The 23,222-nt window shown below is 33.7% G+C and overlaps 3 protein-coding genes across 3 annotated transcripts; 2 read left to right on the top strand and 1 right to left on the bottom strand.

Moving 5' to 3' along the window:
- The first annotated feature begins 1,189 nt into the window (after positions 1–1,189).
- Positions 1,190–3,479, top strand: LOC128178591 (uncharacterized). The gene is made up of 4 exons (XM_052845843.1): positions 1,190–1,340; positions 1,482–1,528; positions 2,502–2,771; positions 3,206–3,479. The coding sequence occupies exons 2-4, from the start codon at positions 1,483–1,485 to the stop codon at positions 3,361–3,363; spliced, it is 474 nt and encodes a 157-aa protein (XP_052701803.1). The 5' UTR covers positions 1,190–1,340; position 1,482; the 3' UTR covers positions 3,364–3,479.
- A 5,287-nt stretch (positions 3,480–8,766) lies between these two features.
- Positions 8,767–14,343, bottom strand: LOC128177809 (protein FAM98A-like). The gene is made up of 12 exons (XM_052844675.1): positions 14,234–14,343; positions 13,393–13,541; positions 12,326–12,382; positions 12,010–12,090; positions 11,817–11,914; positions 11,499–11,609; positions 11,155–11,349; positions 10,735–10,834; positions 10,539–10,615; positions 10,327–10,429; positions 9,757–9,981; positions 8,767–8,951 (listed from the first exon to the last, which is right to left on the bottom strand). Exons 1-12 carry the CDS (start codon positions 14,269–14,271, stop codon positions 8,887–8,889), a joined length of 1,299 nt encoding a protein of 432 aa, XP_052700635.1. The 5' UTR covers positions 14,272–14,343; the 3' UTR covers positions 8,767–8,886.
- LOC128177810 (26S proteasome non-ATPase regulatory subunit 8-like) lies at positions 14,321–19,677 on the top strand. Its single transcript, XM_052844676.1, has 8 exons — positions 14,321–14,477; positions 16,575–16,647; positions 16,825–16,927; positions 17,171–17,264; positions 17,437–17,535; positions 17,780–17,853; positions 18,676–18,787; positions 19,045–19,677. Exons 1-8 carry the CDS (start codon positions 14,370–14,372, stop codon positions 19,177–19,179), a joined length of 798 nt encoding a protein of 265 aa, XP_052700636.1. The 5' UTR covers positions 14,321–14,369; the 3' UTR covers positions 19,180–19,677.
- The last annotated feature ends 3,545 nt before the right edge of the window (positions 19,678–23,222 follow it).

The following is a 23,222-nucleotide window of genomic DNA, read 5'->3' as shown; positions in this document are numbered from 1 at the left end:
GTTCAGACCAATCGATAAACAGGGCGTGTCAATTTCAGTCCTGTCACTTTCAGCCGCTGTAGATTTCGACCAATCGATTAATAGGGCGAGTAGATATCAGTCTTGGTGTTTCTATAGAGCTATGAATTAACTATAAGTTAACGTAAGAAATAGAGGAAATTATGCTTGGTAGATGTAAATATACCTTCATGACAGCATACCTTGCAATTCAGATCAATTGCAGTTAACTTGACCACATTATAAGACAATCATGGTCAGTTAACCAAAAATGGTATTACCTATCTTAACAGAAAGCCTAATATTGAAAAATGATCTCATCTAATACTTATATTGGATTGTTTTAAATAAAGTTTTAGCAGAAAACGGAGGAATTACGTCACCGGAATGTTTGAAACGAGCATTTATTATTGAACCAGTAAAACCGAGAGCGTTTCCTGTATGTATTTTCGTACAATACTGATGACACTAATGTCCGTTTTTGCAGACTTACACTAATAAGATGTCGTAACTTAAGATTGTATTGTCTTAGATAAAGAAGTATGTATATATGGAATGCTCTGATTTTATTGTGCTGCTTCTCCATTACCATGTCCAGATTATTGTTATTTTAGAATCTTCGTTTTGGAGGAAATTTAATGTTCTTTTTGGATATCTAAACGAATGATGGCGGGAAAATAATTAAGAAATTTGACGTTTATATTGAAAAACGTTAGAACCCTTCAGAAGGCATTATACATCTGTTGCAACTCTTTTAAAATTGTATTTATGTTGCTAATGTTCATGGGGTTTAACTTCATTATGTAAAGAAATGAACACCGGTTTTATGCTAGATTTGAAATATACATGTACTGTTAGATTTATATTGTATAAAATTTAATTAAAGAGTCCCTTGATTCATTTTTTTATTAATGTTCTTGAATTAATGAATTGATCACCTTACAGGTACACGTGAATATGCATAAATTAACCAAAACTGTTATTGAAAACAGTAGATGCTGAGAGCGCGTTTTTTCACATATAGAGATCAATTTTACCTACAAATTTGACCTATATTCTGCCTTCAATCTAGGTCACTATGTTTTGTTTCGGTCGTGAGAGAATTCGTTATGAATGTGGGTGTTGCCAAACATATTTGACATATATAGACAATAGTTATGAACGAATCAACATGTTGTGAAAATTTTGCCAAAACAATGCCATCATTTACAATCATCTATGCGCTACCAAATCTGGTAAAAGCGAAATGAACAGCAGCCCCACATGGCTTGTATTGTTCAGTTTCCCTCAACTGTTCATACACAGATGAAAGCTTGAACCAGAACCATTGGAAATATTTGAAAGTACGTAATCTTTGTATTATTGTTATTTAGTATGAACATTGTTTTCATGTTTCTCTATTTGAGTTGCCAGAGTTGTAAGTATAAATAAAGATTTTCTTCTTTTTCCAACATTTACATTGCATAAACCCTTTTCTTATTCAGAATGGAATCAACTTACCGGGCTATTTTAATTTTTTGGATTTTCTCCGGTAAGTATTATAATACCTGAGTATAATTTATTGTGTATGAATCAGTTTGAATCCATCGGACTCCTCTCCATTTTTATTGCATGCTAAAAAAAAAAACTTCACTAGCTATAGCATGTCAATATTTGTAAATTGAAAAACACACACTTTTCAAAAAGAAAAAAAGGGAAAATTAACATACGAAACTGACCCATTTTGATATAGCATAATATATATATGATCTCTTAAATTGTAATGAAAAAAGAAGAAACGCATCTGCATATGTTATCAATACGTACTGGACATGTTTAGAATATTATTCGTGTTTAAGTAACAAGATCATGAATATTTCTACGAGTAAATAGAGGCGGTTCTGTGTAACAAAACACATCTCGATAAGACAGTTTGAGGCTAAAAATGTTAAATGTTTGAACAAAAAAAAAAGCTTTCTTATGAGATTCATGCGGGATATATAAAGGTAGCGACATACATGTAGCAAAAAAATTACATAACCCGCAAACGTGGGTTATGTAATTTTTTTCTGCAATGATCCCTACCATCATAACCATGAATCATCGAAGAAAGTATTTTATTGTTTTATATATTTACTTCCTTTTAACAAATTAAGAAATTGATTGCAAAAAGTAAGCAATTTTTTTTCTAAATTTCTGTTGTTCAGTACCTTAGCTAAAAGAGACAGCCAGATCGTCTCCTATGGGAATTTGAGTCTGACAGCATCATGATTATCTCGTGCAGTTCGTGATTTTTCTTAGGTTGCTGAAGGTTTCGACCAATCGAAAGCGGGACGTTTAGATTTCAGTCCTGTCAGTTTTTAGTTGCAAATGGGGCGTGTGGATCTCAGTCCTGTCTGTCTCTAAAGAGCTATGAATTAATTATAGGTTTTCGTAAGAAATAGAGAGAATCATACTCGGTAGATGTAAGTGTAAATGAACCATATGAATGAAAACTTAGTAACACTTTAAACACTTTTTCTCAGAGTCATCCGCCATTTTGCCGGACTGGACGACAGAGGTCTGTCGATCAGGAATGTGTTTTAATGGGGAGTCCGACTGTCGGGAGTCATGTACCAGAATCTGTAGAGAGCAAGGGGGACGGGGGTTCTGCTACTTTGACAACTTCCTGTCACGTGTTTTCATTTGTTGGTGCGGCTTTGACCTTCCAGAAACATCCACAGTAGCAGCAGCTACGGCACCAAGTACAATCATATCAACGCTGACACCAACTACCGGCAGTATTGAATTAAAAGGTATAGGGGTTTTTTTAAAGAATGGAAATTAATTCTATCGCGATCCTTTTTTCCGCCTTTAAAATATGGCACAATCAAAAATGCGAAGATACAGTGGTGAGTATCGCTTTTCTATGATCAGCGGACATGGCTTATTTGCCTCCTTGTAGCCAAATGATATATTTACTTTTAGCATTACATACTTGCCCCAATACAATGTGTTGCGAAGAGATTAGCCTTGAAATTAAATGAATAAGACAGACCGAGTATAAATTTTTCTTTAAAAAGTATTTCAATAGCAGTTGGTTTATCTGACCAACCATTATTAAAATTTTGTAACTATCCAGACAAAAATATTTATACTTTGTATAATAAACATTTCACAAAACAAAACAATGCTTGTACTTGTGCAGTACTCTAAACAAAGCTCACTAAATAATGTTTGGTGTTAACAGAAGACTGCGGGACGACACAGTGTTACAGCGACAGGCATTCGTGTGACAGCGCATGCGCCAGCCACTGTCAACTGGAACTCTACTCTTGTGATCAGAGGTGGCACGGTCGTTACAAATGTCAGTGTATTCAACAGGTTATTGTGCAGCCTCTTCATTGACAGTTCGCTCATACTTGATTTTGTATTTTATATGGACGATATACATTACTCATATTGCTCATTCTTTTTTTCTTTTTTTTTACTGAAGTATAATAAACCCATCATGTTCATAGTTACATGTATTTGTGTTTTATTTATTTGGGTTTGTTTGTTGTTTTGGGGTGTTTTTTTTTTTCTTGTTGTTGTTGTTTTGGGTTTTTTGGTTTTTTGGGTCCTTTTTTTTTAAACCTTATTGAATGTCAAGGGATGTAAATTTTATATGAGAGCATAAAGTTTGTATCTCAACAAGTTTGTATCTCAGCACCCTACAATATTACTTTTCTGTGGCCAAAGCAGGTAACAACCCACGCCATGTCATACAGAATATAATCAAAGGTACAGGAGCATCTGATCATGATTCAGTTTGATTCAATCTAACTTTCATATATTAAAGCAATACATGTATATATTTACATTTTCAACTGTCTTTGTCTGTGATGACATTACGAATCAATTTTGAACACTAAAACCGAATAACTTCAAAAACATGAGTGACACAAAATGTGCGTGCCTTATAGCTTAACCAGAAAACGGTATTGGCTACGCTGCGTAGTAATACATAGATGATGCTACATAAAAAAAAATAGTTAAAATCTATCATAAAGCCCTTCGGGCTTGTTGGATTTCCTTAATCCTTATATATAATCGTCTTCCAATTTTTTTTATTTTTTTGTTAAATTGGATTACCCCACTTGTTGAATTCGTGTGATACCCTTAATTTTAGGTTAATTTTACTTAAAATTTATGAGGCAAAAAGGTTTGTAATATAATGTGTCGGGCGGTTTATCTTCCAAAGGGGAATAAATCATTTTTCATTACGATAGCTTACATTGTTCTTTGAAAACGTCAAGAGAATAGTATTCATATTCTACTGGCTACTTCAAGTGGACAGGGTGTTCATCTCAAATTATGGATATACCCATTAAGCTGACATGAATTCATACTTGGTCGCCATATCGGTTTCGATCGCTCCTCAACTGCTACTTGGATGTTTTAAACAATGAAATGTTTTCTTTGATGATTCATGCGGGATATAGAGGTGGCGACATTGCAGAAACACAACATAAACAGCGTAAGCGGGTTTTTTTTCTTGAAATTATTGCCTCTTCATAACCCGCATAAATCATCAAAGAAAGCATATTTACATCTTTGTTTTAAAAAATATTAATAAATTGGTTGTAAAAAGTAAGTAAAATTCACTACAGTAAGTAACTGTTTATCCACATTGTACATGTACACAAGTACCGTACGTTAGCTAAGAGAAACAGCCAACTCTACTACAGTTATTGCCGAGATCAAAGAGACGCCGCGGACATTATTCTCCAGTCGTCTCCTATAGGAATTTTGAGTCTGACATCATCTTGAATATTTCGTGCAGTCCGTGATTTTTCATAGGTCGCTGTAGATTTCGACCAATCAATCGATAAACGGGGCGTGTAGATCGATTTTAGTCTTGTCAGTTTCAGCCGCTGTAGGTTTTGACAAATCGATAACGGGGAGTGTACATTTCAGTCCCGTCTGTTCTTATAGAGCTACGAGTTAAATATTTATTTAGTTTCCGTAAGAAATAGACGGAATCCTACTCGGTTGATGTAAATATGTACCGGTGTCGTATAATTTAAGGTCCGCCCCGTAAAATGGTCCGGGGCGGACCTTTAATGTTAACATTTAGGGTCCGCCTTTGCTCTAAAAGGGTCCGGCCCGTATAAGAAAAGGTCCGTCTAACATAAAAGGTCCGGGGTATATTTTTCATTTTTATTTTTTCAATATCGAGTATTTTGGAACAAAATAAGTGGGATTATTTTGTCATTCTTTTTAAGAAGTACCTACCCGAAGTAAGTCAGTACATATCCAGCACAGAATATAAATAAAAATACATATACATGTAGCCTGGTGAACACAAATTAATCAAAATAATTATTTCAACTTTAATTTTACTGGTCAATCTTATATTAACAGGAAATGAAACTGATTGGTGTCAATAATTAAACAATGGCTTGAACCAGGTGTTATATACACACACCACCCTGCAGGTGTGAGGGGTTCACACCTTCAGTGTTTGACTGTTTGAAGTTGTTGTGTAAACAATTGACATTTCACACGTCTCCTTTTTGCGCATCTTTCCAATATGATACAAGCTTAAAAACGTTACCCATTTTAAAATCAAATGTTATTTACAATTCAATTACAACGATACCTGCAAGCGGTTTATCATTGCTATTTTTATTTGCACTAGGGCATATGTGTAGGTTATGTAAAGTCATGTACACAACATGTACTACATATCGAATATCTTAATATTAATTGAAAATAAACGATTAATTTAAAACAACTCCAACCTGCATAAAAAAAGGATCCTCTTTTCAAATGCATTGGGGGTGTTTTACATTTATTTTCAGTTAATTTTTAGAACACGTTGTGTACATGACTTCAAAGAAATCTCTATCAAAAAGGTCAACTATACCGAGGATTTAGATGGGGGGGGGGGGGGGGGGAGGGGGGCCGGGTCTTGTCCTCAAGCACCTGTGGAAAATATTAAATATTTTGTATGAAAAAGGCAAATGTTCACATCCCGGTAAAATTTTATTCTAGATTTCTGCCTGCCTGGAACCCCCACATATATCATTTATATTTAATTATTTTTTTCACAAATATCGTGTCAACATCATGACAAGCATTAATTTTCTTATTGTCATTAGATGAAAATCGATACAGTAACTGTTAAACAGAGGACAAGTCTATCACCGAAACGGACAATCGTTTGCTGCAATGGATTCCATGCATTTGTCACATTTTTAAAAGGTCGGCGGATAAAAATCAATTTAAATATGTTATATTACTTCTCTTGCTTGATATTACTCTAATTGAATTGTCTTTTTTTAAGGACACAAAACATTTATTTGTACTAGGTCTCGCTCCTTTAATAGATATATTTTAACGATGAAAATCATTTATATAAATATTATTATAGATAATGTGTCACTACTCTGAATACATTTTGAAAATAAACCTACGCTGAAGTCAATTTCATGTCCACTCCAATATTAAGAAGATCAACTGAAAATTATCACAACAAGAATCTATAACAAACTCACTGCATCCATGCAGTCATGCAGTGGCGTCGGAAGCAAATTAAAAGGGGGGGGGGGGGGCGCTAGACTAATCATCAGAAATTTCGACACAAAAAATACCTAATTCAAAATCATGTAAATCCTAATCCGTGGAGAGAGAGAGAGAGAGAGAGAGAGAGAGAGAGAGAGAGAGATTAATCTATACCAATGCAAGACCGCTACTCTTAGACACTATCCCTTTTGATAAGAACATCAATGTTTTTCTCCATGGAGATACATATTTTTCTTTAAACCGCAAGGATATTGTGTTTTTTAGGCAGTTTACAAATATATATATCTGCATTAAAGCGCTTTGTAACATAGCAGTTTTATCACAAATTATACACCTTGCAACTACATGTACATGTTGTTATTTTCTTGCTCAACGCAATTTTTGTAAGTATCAGTTCATCTTTTAATTTTTCATAAATGTGCTTTCAGAGAAATCATAACTTAGACATATCAAAAATTTGAAATTTGTAAACTTTATCGATGGAAACGGATTTACTAATTAAGTGTTTACTTGTTACCAAATCCTTGCTTAATTACAAGAGAGAGATTAATTAAAGAGAGAGAGAGAGAGAGAATTATTACATTCAACATTATCACTTTCATTACTTTTTTAAACACTATACCGGTAGTCAATTAAAACATGCTTTTTAATTATATGTACACGTATCATCTAATTAATTTCATTTGTGTTTTCACATCCTTATATCTACCACAGCTACGTATGTACACTATATTGTCAACGTATACCCTCTGTTACGGTAATCCACATATGCGACCTTTTATCATTTATTTTTAAACTAGTGATAAATTTACCTAGAGACGTATAAATTATTAGTATATTATCATAAGTTTCTGATCTACTGAAAATTAAACAAAGTACTAGCTAAAAAGACAATCTTAGTTGCGAAGAACACAATACATCGGAGACATTTTTTTTCTTTCTCAGCTATGGGGTGTATTCTGGTTAGCACAGGTGTGAATGCCTGCAGGGCTTCTTTTACCCGTGTTCACCTGTTGTGAAACATATACACCGGAAGAGATTTAAAAACAAAGGGACTACATGGTGTGTGCAAATTATCGACAAAATACTCCTGTTTTTTTTTTTAGATTCTTAAACAATTGGTCAAAATCGAACCCGCTATCAATATTTGATATTCCACAAAGTAATTTATTAAAATAATACCGTCATACTTGTACCATACGCAAATACCCGGCTGGATTATGTAAACAAAGACATCTTTAAGATACAAGTGCATTAGCAAAAGAGAATAATTAATTTTAGAGAAACTTTAATAAATGACTACGGGTAGGACCTTTTCTTATAAGGGAAAGCCGGAACTTAAATGTTAACATTTAAGGTCCGGCCGGACCATTTCACGGGGCCGACCTTAAATTATACGACACCGGTCAATAAAGTTACGGTCGGTTGCTTTCCAATCGAGGCATTCAGAATGCATAGAGTTCTAAATGCATGAATTACACTTTGTAGTAAAATGTTTGGGGAAAAAGAAAATAACACAGGATAAAATCGATACAAAATCAAAGAGGGTATACTCTTTGACAGAATTTTCCATATTATTAGCAGTTGCACAGATATAGGTACACGTAAGACTGTCTTTCTTCGCGTGCTCATTAAACACGTGTGTCGTTCATACAGAGAGCTCTTCATCCAACATCGTCAATAAGCAATAATAAATACAAGAAATTAACAACTTGTTGTCATATTTCTCAGTTTCTCCAAAAAAAAAAAAAATCATCTCGTTTTCTGATGTCCATGCTGTCACTGCATGGCCTACTACAGTAACAGTGATTTGCGAACGTGCGATGATACAACAATTATACGACACAGAGAAACGTTCTACAATGATCGAGGGTTTTCAGATTACATTTGCCTGGATCTTAGTCTGTTTTGTTTCGTCTTTTGGATATCCCTTACCAGTGCAGGGGTTATCAAAATGCATTTTAAAAAATATAAATCCTTCCAATGTAACGTGATTTGAAACATGAGTAGTGATCTCGGCCTCATAGACGGGGTGTGAAGCAATGAGCGCAACAATAGAAAATGAAAACTAATCGTGGCTGTTGACAGAGATTATAGGGAAATAATGCATATATCAATGTGTTCATTTCAGCAGTAATATAAAGAATTGATTCTTCATTGAAAATTCTCAGAAGTTTCAAAAACTATAGACTTAATACATACACGTGTATATAGTTTGATAAAAGGAATATGAACTCTTCTACTTTTAATGAAACAATAAAACAAATGCAAAATTGCAGTGGATATATGTCATAATTTTCAGTCACAAATTTTCAGCTTGCATCCCATAGCATAAAGATAATACATGAAGAAAGCACACCATTAATAATTGCCCCTCCCCCTGCCACGCCCACTCCCTGGCCGGCCTCCTCTTCCACGCCCTCCACCTGTTACAAAAAATAAAAATAAATCAAATCATCTTTTATTCTCCAATCATTAACAGTGTAAAGGCAAATTTAAAATGGTCAACCACGAAATTGTGTAAGAATAATTTATCAACGTTTTTATTTTACAACATTGTGTAAACTTGTGCAAAATTTGAATACTAGTATAACGAACATGGATATACCGAATTTACAGTTATAACAAATTCTTATTCATGTTCCGGCAAATTAAGTTCTTGATATTTACCGTTAAAAAATTGCCGTATATAAAGAACAAAGTTGTAAGGAATACATAGCTTTACCAAAGTTATTTAAGACACCAGCTGGCAAAATTTTAACATATTTTATCATAGCTGACCATTTTTTAACAAATTCGCTATAAGATTTCATACAAATATGCTAAAAACATATAACAAATTTCAGCCAAAATAAAAAAAAATTTCCATGCTTCTTTGAAATTCACTATTAATGAGTTCTGCTGTACTAGTGCATTGGCACTAATATTGTTTGTTACAAGATTATAAGTAGCTAATGATATCTTTTACAAGCCCGCCCTATACACTGCACAATTGATGTCCTTGTTATTTGTTTACATTACATGATGTAAATGTTTCTAGGCTTTGTGACCTGATGTACTTACATGTATACATGTATTTGTAGTGCAATTTATGCATCAAATGTAATATGCAATCAACAGATTTTTAAAAAATTTAAGAAATCATTCTTTATTTCCATTTTCTAATAAAAAAAGCCAATATCATTTTTTTTTTTTACTTCTTTCATTTTTTTGTCAATAGCGATTACTTACCTCGATGACCACCATCATTATATCCCCCTTGGTATCCTCCCCCTTGATGGCCTCCATCCTGCTGATAGTGATCCCTTCCCCTCCCCCCTCCCCCACCATATCCTCCCCCACTCTGGTTCCAGGTTCCTCCATAACTCTGCCCCTGCTGTTGATCCCCCCAGCCTCCCTGGACCTTGCCCCCTCTGTCACTCCGTCCTCCTCGACCGCCTCTACCTCCTCTGCCACCTAAAGGTCAAAAAGAGAAAGTTGATTACTAATATTCACAAATCAAAGCTGCAATGTCAATATAACTTTACAGACTAGGAAAGTTTACAAATCAATTCATGTACCACTAACAAGATTTTTTTTTTTTTGAAATGCAAAAGACTTGGCTATGGACCTTGATGTTATATACAAGTACTAGTACATGTATCAAGAAATAAATCAGTTCTAAGCAATTTCACATACAACAGATCATATCAACATATGAACAGAGGCTCATGTCTCTTCATCAGCCATGATGTGTACAGATGAAGAAAAATTTTTGAGGCTACCAGTTTTTTAAATGTCATAAACAAAAGATTGACATACTTTGTGGCCTTTGACCTTGAGGTTGATCTACCCGTTTTTGAAAAGAGGGCATCTCTGGTGGGGGCGGTTCTTGTTCCCAGACTCTGCCACCCCTATCAGGAACCTGGGGGGAAATCAAACATTTGTATTTATACATAACAGACAGGTGGTTTGATGGTTGTTATCAATGCATATCGTCATTATACAAGCATTATGAGAGACTTAACATTTACCTTTGGAATTTTCACTTTGTTTATTGCACATCTGACTCTTGCATCACCACTGCTTGTCTTGTGTACATAAGTTAAATCTGAAATCAAGATATTACAGTTTTCAAACACTTATGATTTCTTTAAGCAAAATATTTAGATACTTTCCAAAGTTGATTTATTTATGAATGAATAAAGATTTTAAAACCCACATTCTTACCTTCTCTAGCAGACAAAATGTCAGCCACAGACAGATCACAAGAAGCTTTTAATAGTTTCCTAACAGGCTGGTACACAGCAGCAATCTCATTTTCTCTTTTCTGCTAAGTCAAGTAAAAATAAAAATTGCTTCACTCCCATTTTGCTTTATATTCATGATAATACACATAATATTCAATATTTGTAATAGTTCAAACACTTTAACACCAATATTAATGACGAAAATGTCTTACAGAAGCAAATCTGACAGCTATCTATGACGTTAGGCCTAAAAAATCAATACCTCAGGCTCACCTTCATCTGAATCTGTTTTTGATAAAAATTGGCCTTAGAACAAAATTCATAATTTATTTCTCTAAAATAAAAGGATAATGGTGAAAGGTAACAAATGACACCAACTATATGTAGGAAAAAGTCCAACCTTTGCTGCCTCTGACCACATGAATGACTGTATGGTGACATCCAGACGCTTCAGGATCATCTCCCGCCGCGTGGTGTATTCTCTCACCAGGCTGTCGTTGATCTTCATGATCTGTTCCCACTGCTTGTCCGACAGACGAGCCTTCAGCAGGGGCTTACTTATAACACCTGGGTTCTTACTCATTAATTCATTTACCTGCATCAAATCATATTAAAGATATATCAAAATGTACCCTACATTAATACACCATTTATTCTGTTCTTGAACAATCTGTTTATAAAACAATCTTTATGTCATTACATATGTAAGACTATTTATAACCCATTCTACTTTTTTTTTTTTACCTTTGTTTCTACTTTACTGAAGAGCTGGAAGGAATTTATGTTTGCAGGTGGTTTTGGAAATCCAAGAGCTATGAGCATAATCTTCAGATGTTTTGCAATGTCTGACTCATTCTATAAAATAAACAGGAAACGGATGTCATAGATATTTTAGCATAATGAAAAAAAAATATTGCTTAAGACTCAGATATTTGGCACACATTCTTACCATTGATAATGCAATGAACTTTTCATTACAAAGAAACAATTTGTACATCTACAATCATTGAATTCTAGCTTAACTGCAGTAGAGATTTGGAATCTGTTCTCCTATTAACTCACTGCAATAGACTGGTTGTCTGGTGAGGTAGTGGACCTTAGCTCCTGGGGCTTCTTTACAGCAAGAATATGAGCAGTCTGTAGCTCGGATGTAAGATAATCTGTGACAAACAAACAGATTGCAAAGAATCATTACATGTAATATTTCTTATTCCTTCTTCTTACAGCAAACACAATTTCAGTATTCAGTGCATACCTAACAATTGTACAGCACTTTCTTTGGTTTTAAGTCTTTCAGTCACTGGTCCCCCTTCATACAAGCTAGTGTATGGGCAATCTACAATAGTACAGTTTATCAGCAATTAAAACTTCAAGCATAACTATATACTGTGGAATTGAATCAACATTTGTGGGGACACATTTTCATGGATTACGGTACCATTTTTTTCAAGATGAAGACTTGGCAATAAAAAATTAGGCCACCAAAAATCTGTATGATTCCACAATAACAGTAACATTTTATCAAGGTTTTGCATCAATGTTCATTACTTCATGTAAATTGAAATACTTACTTAATTCTCTGAGACAACCGCTGAGTTCCATTACAAAATTGGCAGCATCATCTGGAGCTATATTAAAATAAATATGTTCAGAAACATGCATTTAAATAAATCTAAAACAAAATGATTGATTAGATCTTAATGAAAAAGATTTTCATAATTTTCTCCACATATTCTTATATTAAACATGAAGCCCCTTTTGTTGTTTTTAGATTTTGAGAAGATTTTTAAAGATTTTTCTCCATATATTCCTATGTAAAAATTCAACCAAATTGTGATTGCACACTAAACCAGGGTCATGAGTAGAACAAACTTTAATCCTCACTGCTTAAGGATGCTTTCACATAAGATTCAGCTTTTCTGGTTAAATGGTTTCTGAGAAGATTTTTAAGATTCAGCTTTTCTGGTTAAACGGTTTTTGAGAAGATTTTTAAATATGTTTCTCTAGTTATTCTTATGTAAAAATTCAACCCCCATTGTGGCCACACTCTACTCCAAGGGGTCATGATTTGAACAAATTTGAAACTACTGTAGGATGTTTCCACACAAGTTTCAGCCTTTCTGGCCAAATGGTTTTTATGAAGATTTGCCCACACATTTTTAATACTTCTCAACTATCTCCCTTTGAATGAGGACATGACCCTTCATTTGAACAAACTTGAAATCCCTTCACCTAAGGATGCTTAGTTGACCTAGTGGTTCTGAAGAAGAAGATGATGAAAATGTGAAAAGTTTATGACAACAATGCTGACAATGACAGACGGCAGACAAGTTTTGATCAGAAAAGCTCGCTCAAACCTTAGGTTTAGGTGTGCTAAAATACAAAGCAATCATTTACAGTAAAGCAGAAACAATTTTTTTTGGGGGGGGGGGGGGGGGAAGGGGGGATAGATTTTGTTGATTTAGTAGCTAACTAAGAAAGACATACAATTTAACTTCATGTACATGTATTTTATCAAATAATTTTTTTTTTAAGTGTTAAAAATAATTTCATTATCACACATAAATTTTGCGATTGCATGGTTGCCCTAAAAAAAACTGTAAACTATTGAGAATAAACTTGAAACATATAAACCTACAGTGTGTAGCATGGATGGTTTCTTCTAGTCCGCAGAAGTCCTTTAGTCTGTCTGTCAGCCATGATACCAGTTTAGTGAATTCTGTAGAGGCGGGACCCTGACTGACAGCCTCAGAAAGAGCGGCGGGGTCAAGTAGAGACCCATCATACCTACAATGTCATTTCTATTATCATGTTATCATGCATCATACCTATATAATGGCATATCAAACAGTGTATGTCATCATTCAATAGAAATATATTTGACATGTACCGTACATATACATGTGTAATTATTAATCAAGTAACATTAGTTAAAGTTAATTAGGAATGCATAATTAATGAATGAAAAGGTACACCATATTATGTTGTGTTTTGAAAAAGTACACAATATTATGTTGTGTTTTCAAATCACTGATAATTGATTAAAAATCCCAAAACATTTTTTAGTCAGTGCAATGCAGATCTATACATGCAATACCATTTTTTTTTAAATTTGGATGTAAAATAAATAACCCTTCATTTGCCCTTATACCTTATGAATTCATTATTTCTAAACATAGATTTATTATTTATTTTTTAAAACGTGGAATGGAGTGAAACTTGGCCTGGGATTTATACAGGCAACCACGGTGCCTTTTCTTAATTTTTTTTTTTATTTCACATGTAGAATCTACACCGTGTGTCACAGACCCTTTTTTTCCACCGTGTTTTTTTTTTCACACGGTGGGTGTCGAGGTACTCGAGAACTGTACTGTAAAACTGTTACAGTTATAAACACACCAATTTACTGCATATTAAACTTGTTTAAATTGTCTTTAAATTTGTTTTATTATAAATCAAAAAAGTGTTAAATCATTTACCCAAGATCTTCCAGGGAATCCAAAATATCGTTTTCCATGCTTATTTGTCAACCGGCAAGGGAAGTCAGTTTCACGTCTGCGCATTATATTTTAACGAATCAGACGAAAGAAAATATTTTCTGCGTCACAGAAAAACATGGCATCGTTGAAAGAAATCGTGATCATGTACCAAAGTTTGAAGAGAGAATGGGACAAAAAGCCACCGAATTTAGACAGATGTGGGGACTTTCTTACAAAATTAAAGGTTTGTATACAATAAGAATAGAACTTTAAGGTTCTATCAAGTGAACTTGCAGGGAAAATAACCATGGATTGTGAAACAGCAACATCATTGTTGACGATTTCGAATTTCCTCAGCGTTTAGTTAAGTAGATGACATTTTATCAAGTTAATGTGTTAACTTATGCGACATAGGTTAGGCTTAAAACGCAATGTAATGATTTACCAGTTCTTTCCCATATCTTATTATCAATTTTGTGGATATTTCTCTGATATAAATTAATGTATTGCTGCTATTGCAAATAAACACTTTGATAAACATAATAATTTGGCCTTTAGATACTCATTTTAAGACAATATAACATTTGATAGTGAAAATTCTTTTTTCACTTGGGCTTGTACCTTGAAAATATCATGATAATGTGGTTGGATACATGTATACATAAATTCGTGGCCAATGACACTATCTATACAAAATGTTAATCGAAATTGCACTTCAATGAACATTTAATTTTGTAGATCAATTTAAGAACAAAATCAACAAATATCAAACAGTCTTTCATAATTTAAGTCTTTAACTAGATCTCAAATTTAACAAAGGCTCTTGCTGTGGTTGAAAGCAAAATAACAAATTTTAACTTTGTGTCTGGTCCATTCATTTTTTGCAAATTTTTTGTTTGTTTGTACCTGCATAGGACAGGAAAAACAAAGACAATTTTTTATACATACACTCCAGAGTTTTAAATTACTACAAATCTGTTGACTCATAAATCTGAGACTAGGCCTAAAAAAAAAGTTGTGTGTTTAGGGTAACCCGGCCTAACCTACAAAAATGCCCCAATCTTACCTTTTTTAGATGTCTGTTTTTATACGATTGTGAATATTATTTCTATTAAAAGATCTGTTTTCAAATATGACACAAACAAACATTCTAAGGATTCATGTAGAAACAAAAAGTATGATCAAATTTTAAAAAATTCCTACCTACCTAACCTAATTATACCCCCGCTCCGAAGGAGAGGGGGTATACTGTTTTACCCTTGTGTGTCTGTCTGTCCGTCCGTCCGTCTGTCTGTCTGTCCGTCCGAAACAAAAATTTCTGTCGCATTTATCTCGGCAACTATTTATCGCAGATGCTTGAAATTTTTACACAGTGTTTGTTAAGGCATGCCATATCGTTGGATATATTTTTGTACCAATCGGACGTCAACTTCCTGTTAAATGACGACTTTGCTTATTTTTTAACCAAAATTTTCAAACAAATTTTCGTCAAAGATTTCTCAGCAGCTATTTATCGCAGATGCTTGAAATTTTAACACACTATTTGTTTAGGCATGCCATATTGTGGGATATATTTCTGTACCAATAGGATGCCAGCTTTCTGTTAAATGTCGACTTTGCTTATTTTGCATATTCACACCAGAGCGGGGGTATCACTAGTGAGCATTGGCTCACAGATATCTTGTTTTTTCATCAGTGTTACCCTAAACACACAATTTTTTTTATAGGCCCTAGTAAAATAATGTGTCTGATCTTTAAAAGAAAGATGTTTGGGTTCATTTATGTATTATTTGCAGATCACGCTAATGTGAATCACATGGCTCAGAGGTCATAAGTGTAGGCTAGTAACCCAAAGGTCACTCGATGTTTTGTTGTTAGACAAGGCACTTTATCCACATTGTCCATGTCCACCCAGCTGCATGTAATGGCTGTCAAATCAGTAGTACCTGTATTCATGGTTGCTCAATTTTTATGGTATCCGTGGGTAGCCCTCCCCACATGAATGTACAGCCTAGATGAAAACAAATTTAGAAAGAGTTCTCTTTTACAAATCCTGAAAACCAACACATCCACCAAATTACATCCCCACGAATAAGCAAAAAACAATTGGCAAAATTTTGCCCCCATGAATTCAATTTATTTCAAAGTAGGCACCAGCTTACATTGGGGGTTAACAAGTGATGGACAGGTGTCCCATTCAGGGGCAGTCAATGACTCTTTTCCACTTACCACCACAAAAACTGGAGATAAGCACTGGTCTTTTGCGCTCCTTCATGACTTGGAGAGGAATTAAAAATTTTTGAAACTCTGTTGCTTAATGGAATTTTTATTTTTTTTACAGATTGCTCTGACAGGAGTAACATTTTTACCTACAGACGAGAGTGCACCATCTAAACAAGAACTTCTAGTTGCAAGTAAGTTTGTGATAGATTTCATTAAAAGTGGTAAAAATTGTAATAATTTTGTAAAAGATATTTATTGTGTGTGTGTGACAAATGAAGATTTTTATAACTTGTGTGCTGAGTTATTGGTGTCTTATGATGAATGTAATTAATGATTAGTGCCATTCATCTCATTGAAATTGTTTTCAGGAGATATCTTAGAAATAGGTGCACAGTGGGCCATCGCTAAAAGAGACATCCCAGTGTTTGAGAGATACATGGCTCAATTGAAATGTTATTACATGGACTATAAGTATGATATTAGATATTTAAATGTTATCGTTGAAAAATAGAATATTGCTGAAAAAAGAAGCTAATAAATGAAACCAATTTTACCAAATAACTTTTATACATAAACATGTATGTGTCATAATTCTCTCTAATGTAACCAATTTCACCTTGAATTTTCTTGTGTCATTACTTCCTCTTACCTCTGCTAAGTAAATGAATGTTATGTGCTACATTTGTATGCTATGAGGATTGTTTTGATTCCCAGAGATAACCTTCCGGAGTCTACCTACAAATACCAGTTACTGGGTTTGAATCTCCTCTGCTTGTTGGCTCAGAACAGATTGGCAGAATTCCATACAGTAAGATGGCCAGTCTTCATCATTTATGTAGAGTGATTTGTCTTGCATGTGTTTATATCTTTAAAAACTTTGTTTTCATGTCTATTCATCAGTAATAAAAAATTATTTACTTTCGAGAGGCTACCTAATTGCAAGGTTTTAAGACAACGCCTTTTGTGAATTTAATTTTCAGGAACTTGAATTATTACCAGTAAAAGAACTACAGAATAACATATACATTAAACACCCTGTTTCAATGGAACAATATTTGATGGAGGGTAGTTATAACAAGGTAACTTCATGTAATTATTAAATTGCTATAAAAATGCACTTGGCATTGATAAAAATTACATATCAGTTCCTAAAAACACTTACCCGGTTTTTGATTTTTCATGTAATACTTTAGAACTTCATGGTTTTAAAAATATTTTTAATGAAAAAATTAGGGAATATATTTTACATAAAACATGTTATAGAATACATGTTTATTTGGAATATTTAACAGTAATTTTAAGATGTATTGATTATATTCACAGGTTTTCCTCGCCAAGGGAAATGTTCCAGCTGAAAACTATAACTTTTTCATTGATATACTGTTGGATACAATTAGGTAAATAGTATTATGAAGGGCAATTCGAAGTTTTGATTGGTTTTATTGCTTTAGTTTTTAAATTTCCCCCTTTGAAATTTTGTCCTAAATTTCAATTTCTATTCATTCTAAAATTCTGACCAAAAATAATAAATCCTGAATCCTGAAGAAATTTTTGTACAATTTACCGAGATGGAATAATTTCAAGTCAAACAAATTTTTCAGATAGTCTTAATTGTCTTGTCATTTTTCATCAGTTCTGAGGAAGTTGGGGGAAAACACTGCTTTTTACTTTTTATGCTTAAATAAAACAAATTGTTGATGTACTGTGTCCCATAATTTAAAACTAAATTAAATCATGCATTTTTTTGCAATTCATTTTGGAAAATGATAATTTTACAAAGCTTTTATAGATAAAGTAATATCTCAAAGGATTCATGCAGCTGAAAGAAAGAATAGTAGGGCAAAGGGACTGTATTTTGAGAAGACCGTTTGTTGTCAAAAAAACATTTTTCAGTATGAGATGAAAAAAAATGCTATTTATAAACTGAAATTTGACTTGCTAATAAGTCCAGATTTACACTATGGATATAATGATCATATATATATATTTACTATTGTTGAATAAAAATTAAGAGCTTTTAAATAGCAGACATTTCATATTATGGTCTAATTATAAAACTATTGAAATCATTCTATTTAACCCTTAAACCATATTTTGCTTTGCTGAATACACTCATGTTACTGTCAAGGCCTATAAGACTCATGCTTTTCTTACTGAAATTTTTCTAGTGAGCGTAAACTGCAAGATCATATAATATTAATAAACTTTTTTTTTTTCAGAAATGAAATTGCAAGTTGTATTGAAAAGGCTTATGAGAAAATAGCACTAAATGAGGCAGCAAGAATGCTCTTTTTTGAGAACGCAAAACCGATGAAAGATTATGCTGTACAGGTATTACTGTCTTTTAAAATCATTTAGTCACATGATGAAATTTGCATTGTGCACTAAATTAATTCCATGAGCTTAAAACAATGAATGCTGTTATATGGAAAATGCTGATGTTTTTAACAAAATTGCAAATTCCATGATTATGTCACAGATTGAGAAAGAAGAGAGATCCTTTTTAAGAAAAAATAAGCTCAGTATCAACCTGTTTTGCACAATATTTATTTACTACCATGTAAATGCGTACATATTTTCCATTACAGAGAGGATGGACACTACCTCCTGATGGATTCTTCCATTTCCAGCATGAGAAGAAGGATGCTGATGAAGTGATTCCTGCGAAGATGCTGGCTGAACAGACCATAGAGTACGCCAGGGAGCTAGAGATGATTGTGTAGTTTCATTTAGGTCTTCTATTTATTATCATTCATGGACAGTAACTCTGACAGACTTGTGGCTGTGATAGTGATCTGAAGATGCAAGTCTTTTGTGCATGCGTCTAGAAAACTACAAGTGTTACAAAACTAGACCTCGTACTCTAATGGAGCTTATGTATATCTTGTCTTGCTCTTAACAAGACTTTGCAAGGAAAATGTTCAAGAAAAAAGGTCAAGAGTTTATAATAAAGTGGAGTATGACAATGTCATATCATTCATATGAAGAAAAAAAAATATTTATGGAATTTAAATACCTCAGTTCTTCATTTAGAGTAAAACACTTTGCATTTATCATGTTATGATAAACTTCAGAAGTACTAGTGGTACATATATAAACATCAATATAATATCTAATGATACAAATTATACCAATTAACTGATTAAATCAATGGAAAATGTCAACTCTCACATATGTATTTGATAAATAGAATTATAATAATCAATAAAAAAGAAGATGAAGCTAATTGAGTTACTGGTATTAAAGGAAGTTGTGTAGAAAAGAGTTTATTATACTGTTCTAAATGAGGTTGGAATGATTCCTTGTTTCTTATATTTAAACTATTTACCATCAATTAAAATCATTGACATTTTTGGCTCAAAGAGACAAAGTTGGGGTAAGTTTATACTACATGCATGCTTACGGCATAGCATGGTTAAAGTATTTGGAGCAGATCCAATATCTAAGTTATTACTGACCATAAATTCGCCAAACTTGCTTAGATGGTGCATATGGGATACTTAAGGGATACTAGTACTTAAGAACCTAACGGACTGAACCATAAATTGAGGGTTTTTTTAGCTCAATAAATGTTTTGAGCAGATGCATGTCATAGGTCATTTACAATTTTCTAAAATAATTGCATAATAAAAATACAGTGGATTTTTTTTGCAAATTTTGTTTAATAATTTTAGGAATAGAAATAAAATTTGAAAACTATTAAATCATAACATTTGCCTTTTAGTTTTTACATACAGATATCATAATATTATGTGAATGTTAATAAAATCAACACTTCAAATTTTGGAGATTTTATTCCAAACTTGAAGAGAATGTCATTGAGCACATAAAAAATACTAAATGAAATTTTCTTACAAAATTTATATATCAATGTTAACATGTGCTTTATATCATATAAAACATTCATGCCCTCTTTGTTGGCTTTTAATGGAGATGCTACAGCAGGAAACACCCCATTCCTTTTTTCTCGAATTACAACTTTATGTGACAGTTTCTTTTTTTAAAAATGTAAGTAATATATTGTTTGGATTTATTTATTAACAGTAACTGAATGATAATGAGAATATATCTATGATTATATTGACCACTTATGATTTTGTAAATTGTAAATTTTTCTACATTAAAATTCTCCCTTACTAATGTGATTGTACATTGTACTACTGACCAGAATATGTCAGCTTACTAAAAAAATTGCGGGGTTTTTTTTTGGAGCACAAATCAAAATGGAGATGTCCTCCTTAACACTGATATCTAAAACATATGTAAATGATTCAAACAATTAAATTGAAATCCACAATGTTTATTACTTATTACTATATATTATATATTAATCGTCATGTGATCAACAAAAGTCGTAGGTTTCAGATGCTAAAGGAAATTAAGGTTTTTGGAGCAAGTTAAAATTTTTGAAGCAGGTCACATATCAGAATACACACTGGTCTTTCATGTACCATACTCAAACTAACATGGTTGATTTAACCATGTATATGTAGAACAGAGCTAGCTTCAGAGAAACAGTGTGATCTTGATTATCCACTTGGACAGGCTAAAGATTTTAGAGCAACTCAAATTGGCTAAAGTCTTGAAGCTGGTTACATATTGAAGTAAGTACTTGTCAAACCCTATTCCGACAAGCACAGAAAATAAGCAAACAAGGAAAGATTGATGTGTAACGAAGAATATTGACCCAAGTTGAAAAATTGACCCGAGGGTCATATTTCACGTTGAATATTGATCCGGGAGTGCTTTTCAGTATTGAAAATCGAGCTCAAAAGTCGTAAAGTTTATTTCCGGGGTTTTTTCAACCGCTTGAATATTTTTCATAAGCTCTGATTACCTTTACCCGTTGAAAAATGACCTTGTTGAAATTGACCCCAACTACAGAGCTGCTTTACGCGATTTAGATAAATTTACTTGAAACTTTCATACACTTTTCGTAGGTGTGTTAAACGGGTATTGGGCATTTCTAAAAGACAATATATAACAATTCTGATCGCTACAGAAACCAAATTCGAGGATTATAGACAACGGTAGGATAGAAGCTACTCAGGAAACTGAACACATTTTGGATGGCAGCCAAACCCAACAGGAAACTGACATCCAGATAGTGAACATCCTTCACACTAAAGAAGTATGTAGAATTGAATGCTAGAATGTCTGCATCCTCTACCGGACAGGAAAATTGGCTCAAGTCCTAAAGGAAATGGACAGGTACACCATCCAATTACTAGGCACATATGAAATAAGATGGACAGGAAGTGGGACTCGAAAACTTGCCACTGGTCATCAGATTCTATACTCAGGAAGAAATGATTGGCAGCACAGCAGCGGTTAAGGCGTAATACTCGACAGAAAACTAGGGAAGTATGTGATAGGCTGGAAGCCATTCGGCGATAGACTTCAATAGATAGATAGCGATAGACCATTTGAAATATGCCAAACTGACTGTTATAGTCTGCTACTCACCAACAGAGGACAAAGAGGAGGAAGACAAGGACGCCTTTTATTAAGAACTTCAGAAAGCATGTCCATGATGTACTTCTCATATTGGGTGATCTTAATGCAAAAGTTGACACAAACAACAAAGGGAAGAGATCCACAATGGGAAATAATGGCTTTGTTGTGATTAACAACAATGGTAGCAGGCTAATCGACTTTTGTCAAGAAAACAAGTTTATTATAGAAGGTACCACTTATTAAGAAATTAACGCAGACTTCACCAGACGGTCCCACACAGAACCAAATAGGCAATGTACTAATAAATAAGAGGTGAAGAGGAACACTTCAGGACCATTGAGAAGGGCTGATATAGGAGGTGACCACACACTTGTCCTAATAAAGCTGAAATTGAAATTGAGAAAGATGAAGAGGGGAATGTCGACAACCCCAAGTGAATATGAACAAGTTCAAAGATCCAACATTCAAGTAATCATTTCAACCAGAGGTTAAAAATTGCATCACCATCCTAGGAAATAAACAACAACTCGACATTGAAGAGTTTCAAACTGGTAACACACTGGTAAAAGCAGGAAAGAAACTACTTGGGATGAAAAAGGGAAGGAAAAATGGAAATCAACAAAGACATGGGAATTAATTGAACAAAGACGTACATGTAAAACAAAGCAAAAAATACTAACAACCGAGTCAGTCAGGCTAAAAGATCAGCCGAAGGAAAGATACTCAATACAAGACAAAGAAGTAAAGAAAAGTGCATGGAAGACCTAGTTGACAGGCTAGCGCAAAATGTAGAAGAGAAAGACTGAAAACAAGACAAAAGGGACCTTATACCACGTCGCAAAAACTTTGAGTAGAGAATTAAGAGAAACAGTTACACCAGTGCGAAAACAAGTTGGAAAATTGGCCTCCAGTACAAAAGACGAGCTTACCTGTTGGAATAAATCGCTTCGAAAGAGTACTTAACCAGGAATGTCCAACAACAGTAGCTCAAATAGGTGAAGGTGTAGACACCCTCAGCATCGATACTGAGGTACCGTCAGTCGAAGAAGTAAAATAAGCCATAAAACTTCTTAAGAACGGGATAGCCCCAGGAAACGACCAAGCTCGTACAGAAATGCTGAAAGCTAAGGAAGTGCAAACACCTAAACTTCTTATTGATATCCTGCTAATCATTTGAAAGACAGAAACAGCACCAAATAACTGGAAGGTTGGTGTCATTGTGAAACTACCAAAGGAAGGAAACATAGCTTAAACAAATAACTGAATAGAAATTATGCTGATGTCAGTTACCAGCAAAATTGTCAGCAGA

Source organism: Crassostrea angulata, chromosome 3 (genome assembly GCF_025612915.1).
Source record: "Crassostrea angulata isolate pt1a10 chromosome 3, ASM2561291v2, whole genome shotgun sequence".
NCBI lineage: Eukaryota > Metazoa > Mollusca > Bivalvia > Ostreida > Ostreidae > Magallana > Magallana angulata.
This window is presented reverse-complemented; position numbering and strand designations above follow the sequence as displayed.

Bases quoted from the DNA above. Each gene is read 5' to 3' on its own strand.
- LOC128178591 (XM_052845843.1), top strand. From the start codon at position 1,483: ATGGAATCAACTTACCGGGCTATTTTAATTTTTTGGATTTTCTCCG. The intron at 1,529-2,501 runs GTAAGTATTATA...ACTTTTTCTCAG, and splicing joins AATTTTTTGGATTTTCTCCG to AGTCATCCGCCATTTTGCCG. The intron at 2,772-3,205 runs GTATAGGGGTTT...TGGTGTTAACAG, and splicing joins CGGCAGTATTGAATTAAAAG to AAGACTGCGGGACGACACAG.
- LOC128177809 (XM_052844675.1), bottom strand. From the start codon at position 14,271: ATGGAAAACGATATTTTGGATTCCCTGGAAGATCTTGG. The intron at 12,383-13,392 runs GTAGGTTTATAT...ATTTTAATATAG, and splicing joins AACCATCCATGCTACACACT to CTCCAGATGATGCTGCCAAT. The intron at 10,835-11,154 runs GTTGGACTTTTT...TTGACTTAGCAG, and splicing joins TGTGGTCAGAGGCAGCAAAG to AAAAGAGAAAATGAGATTGC.
- LOC128177810 (XM_052844676.1), top strand. From the start codon at position 14,370: ATGGCATCGTTGAAAGAAATCGTGATCATGTACCAAAGTTTGAAGAGA. The intron at 16,928-17,170 runs GTATGATATTAG...TTTGATTCCCAG, and splicing joins TGTTATTACATGGACTATAA to AGATAACCTTCCGGAGTCTA. The intron at 18,788-19,044 runs GTATTACTGTCT...TTTCCATTACAG, and splicing joins TGAAAGATTATGCTGTACAG to AGAGGATGGACACTACCTCC.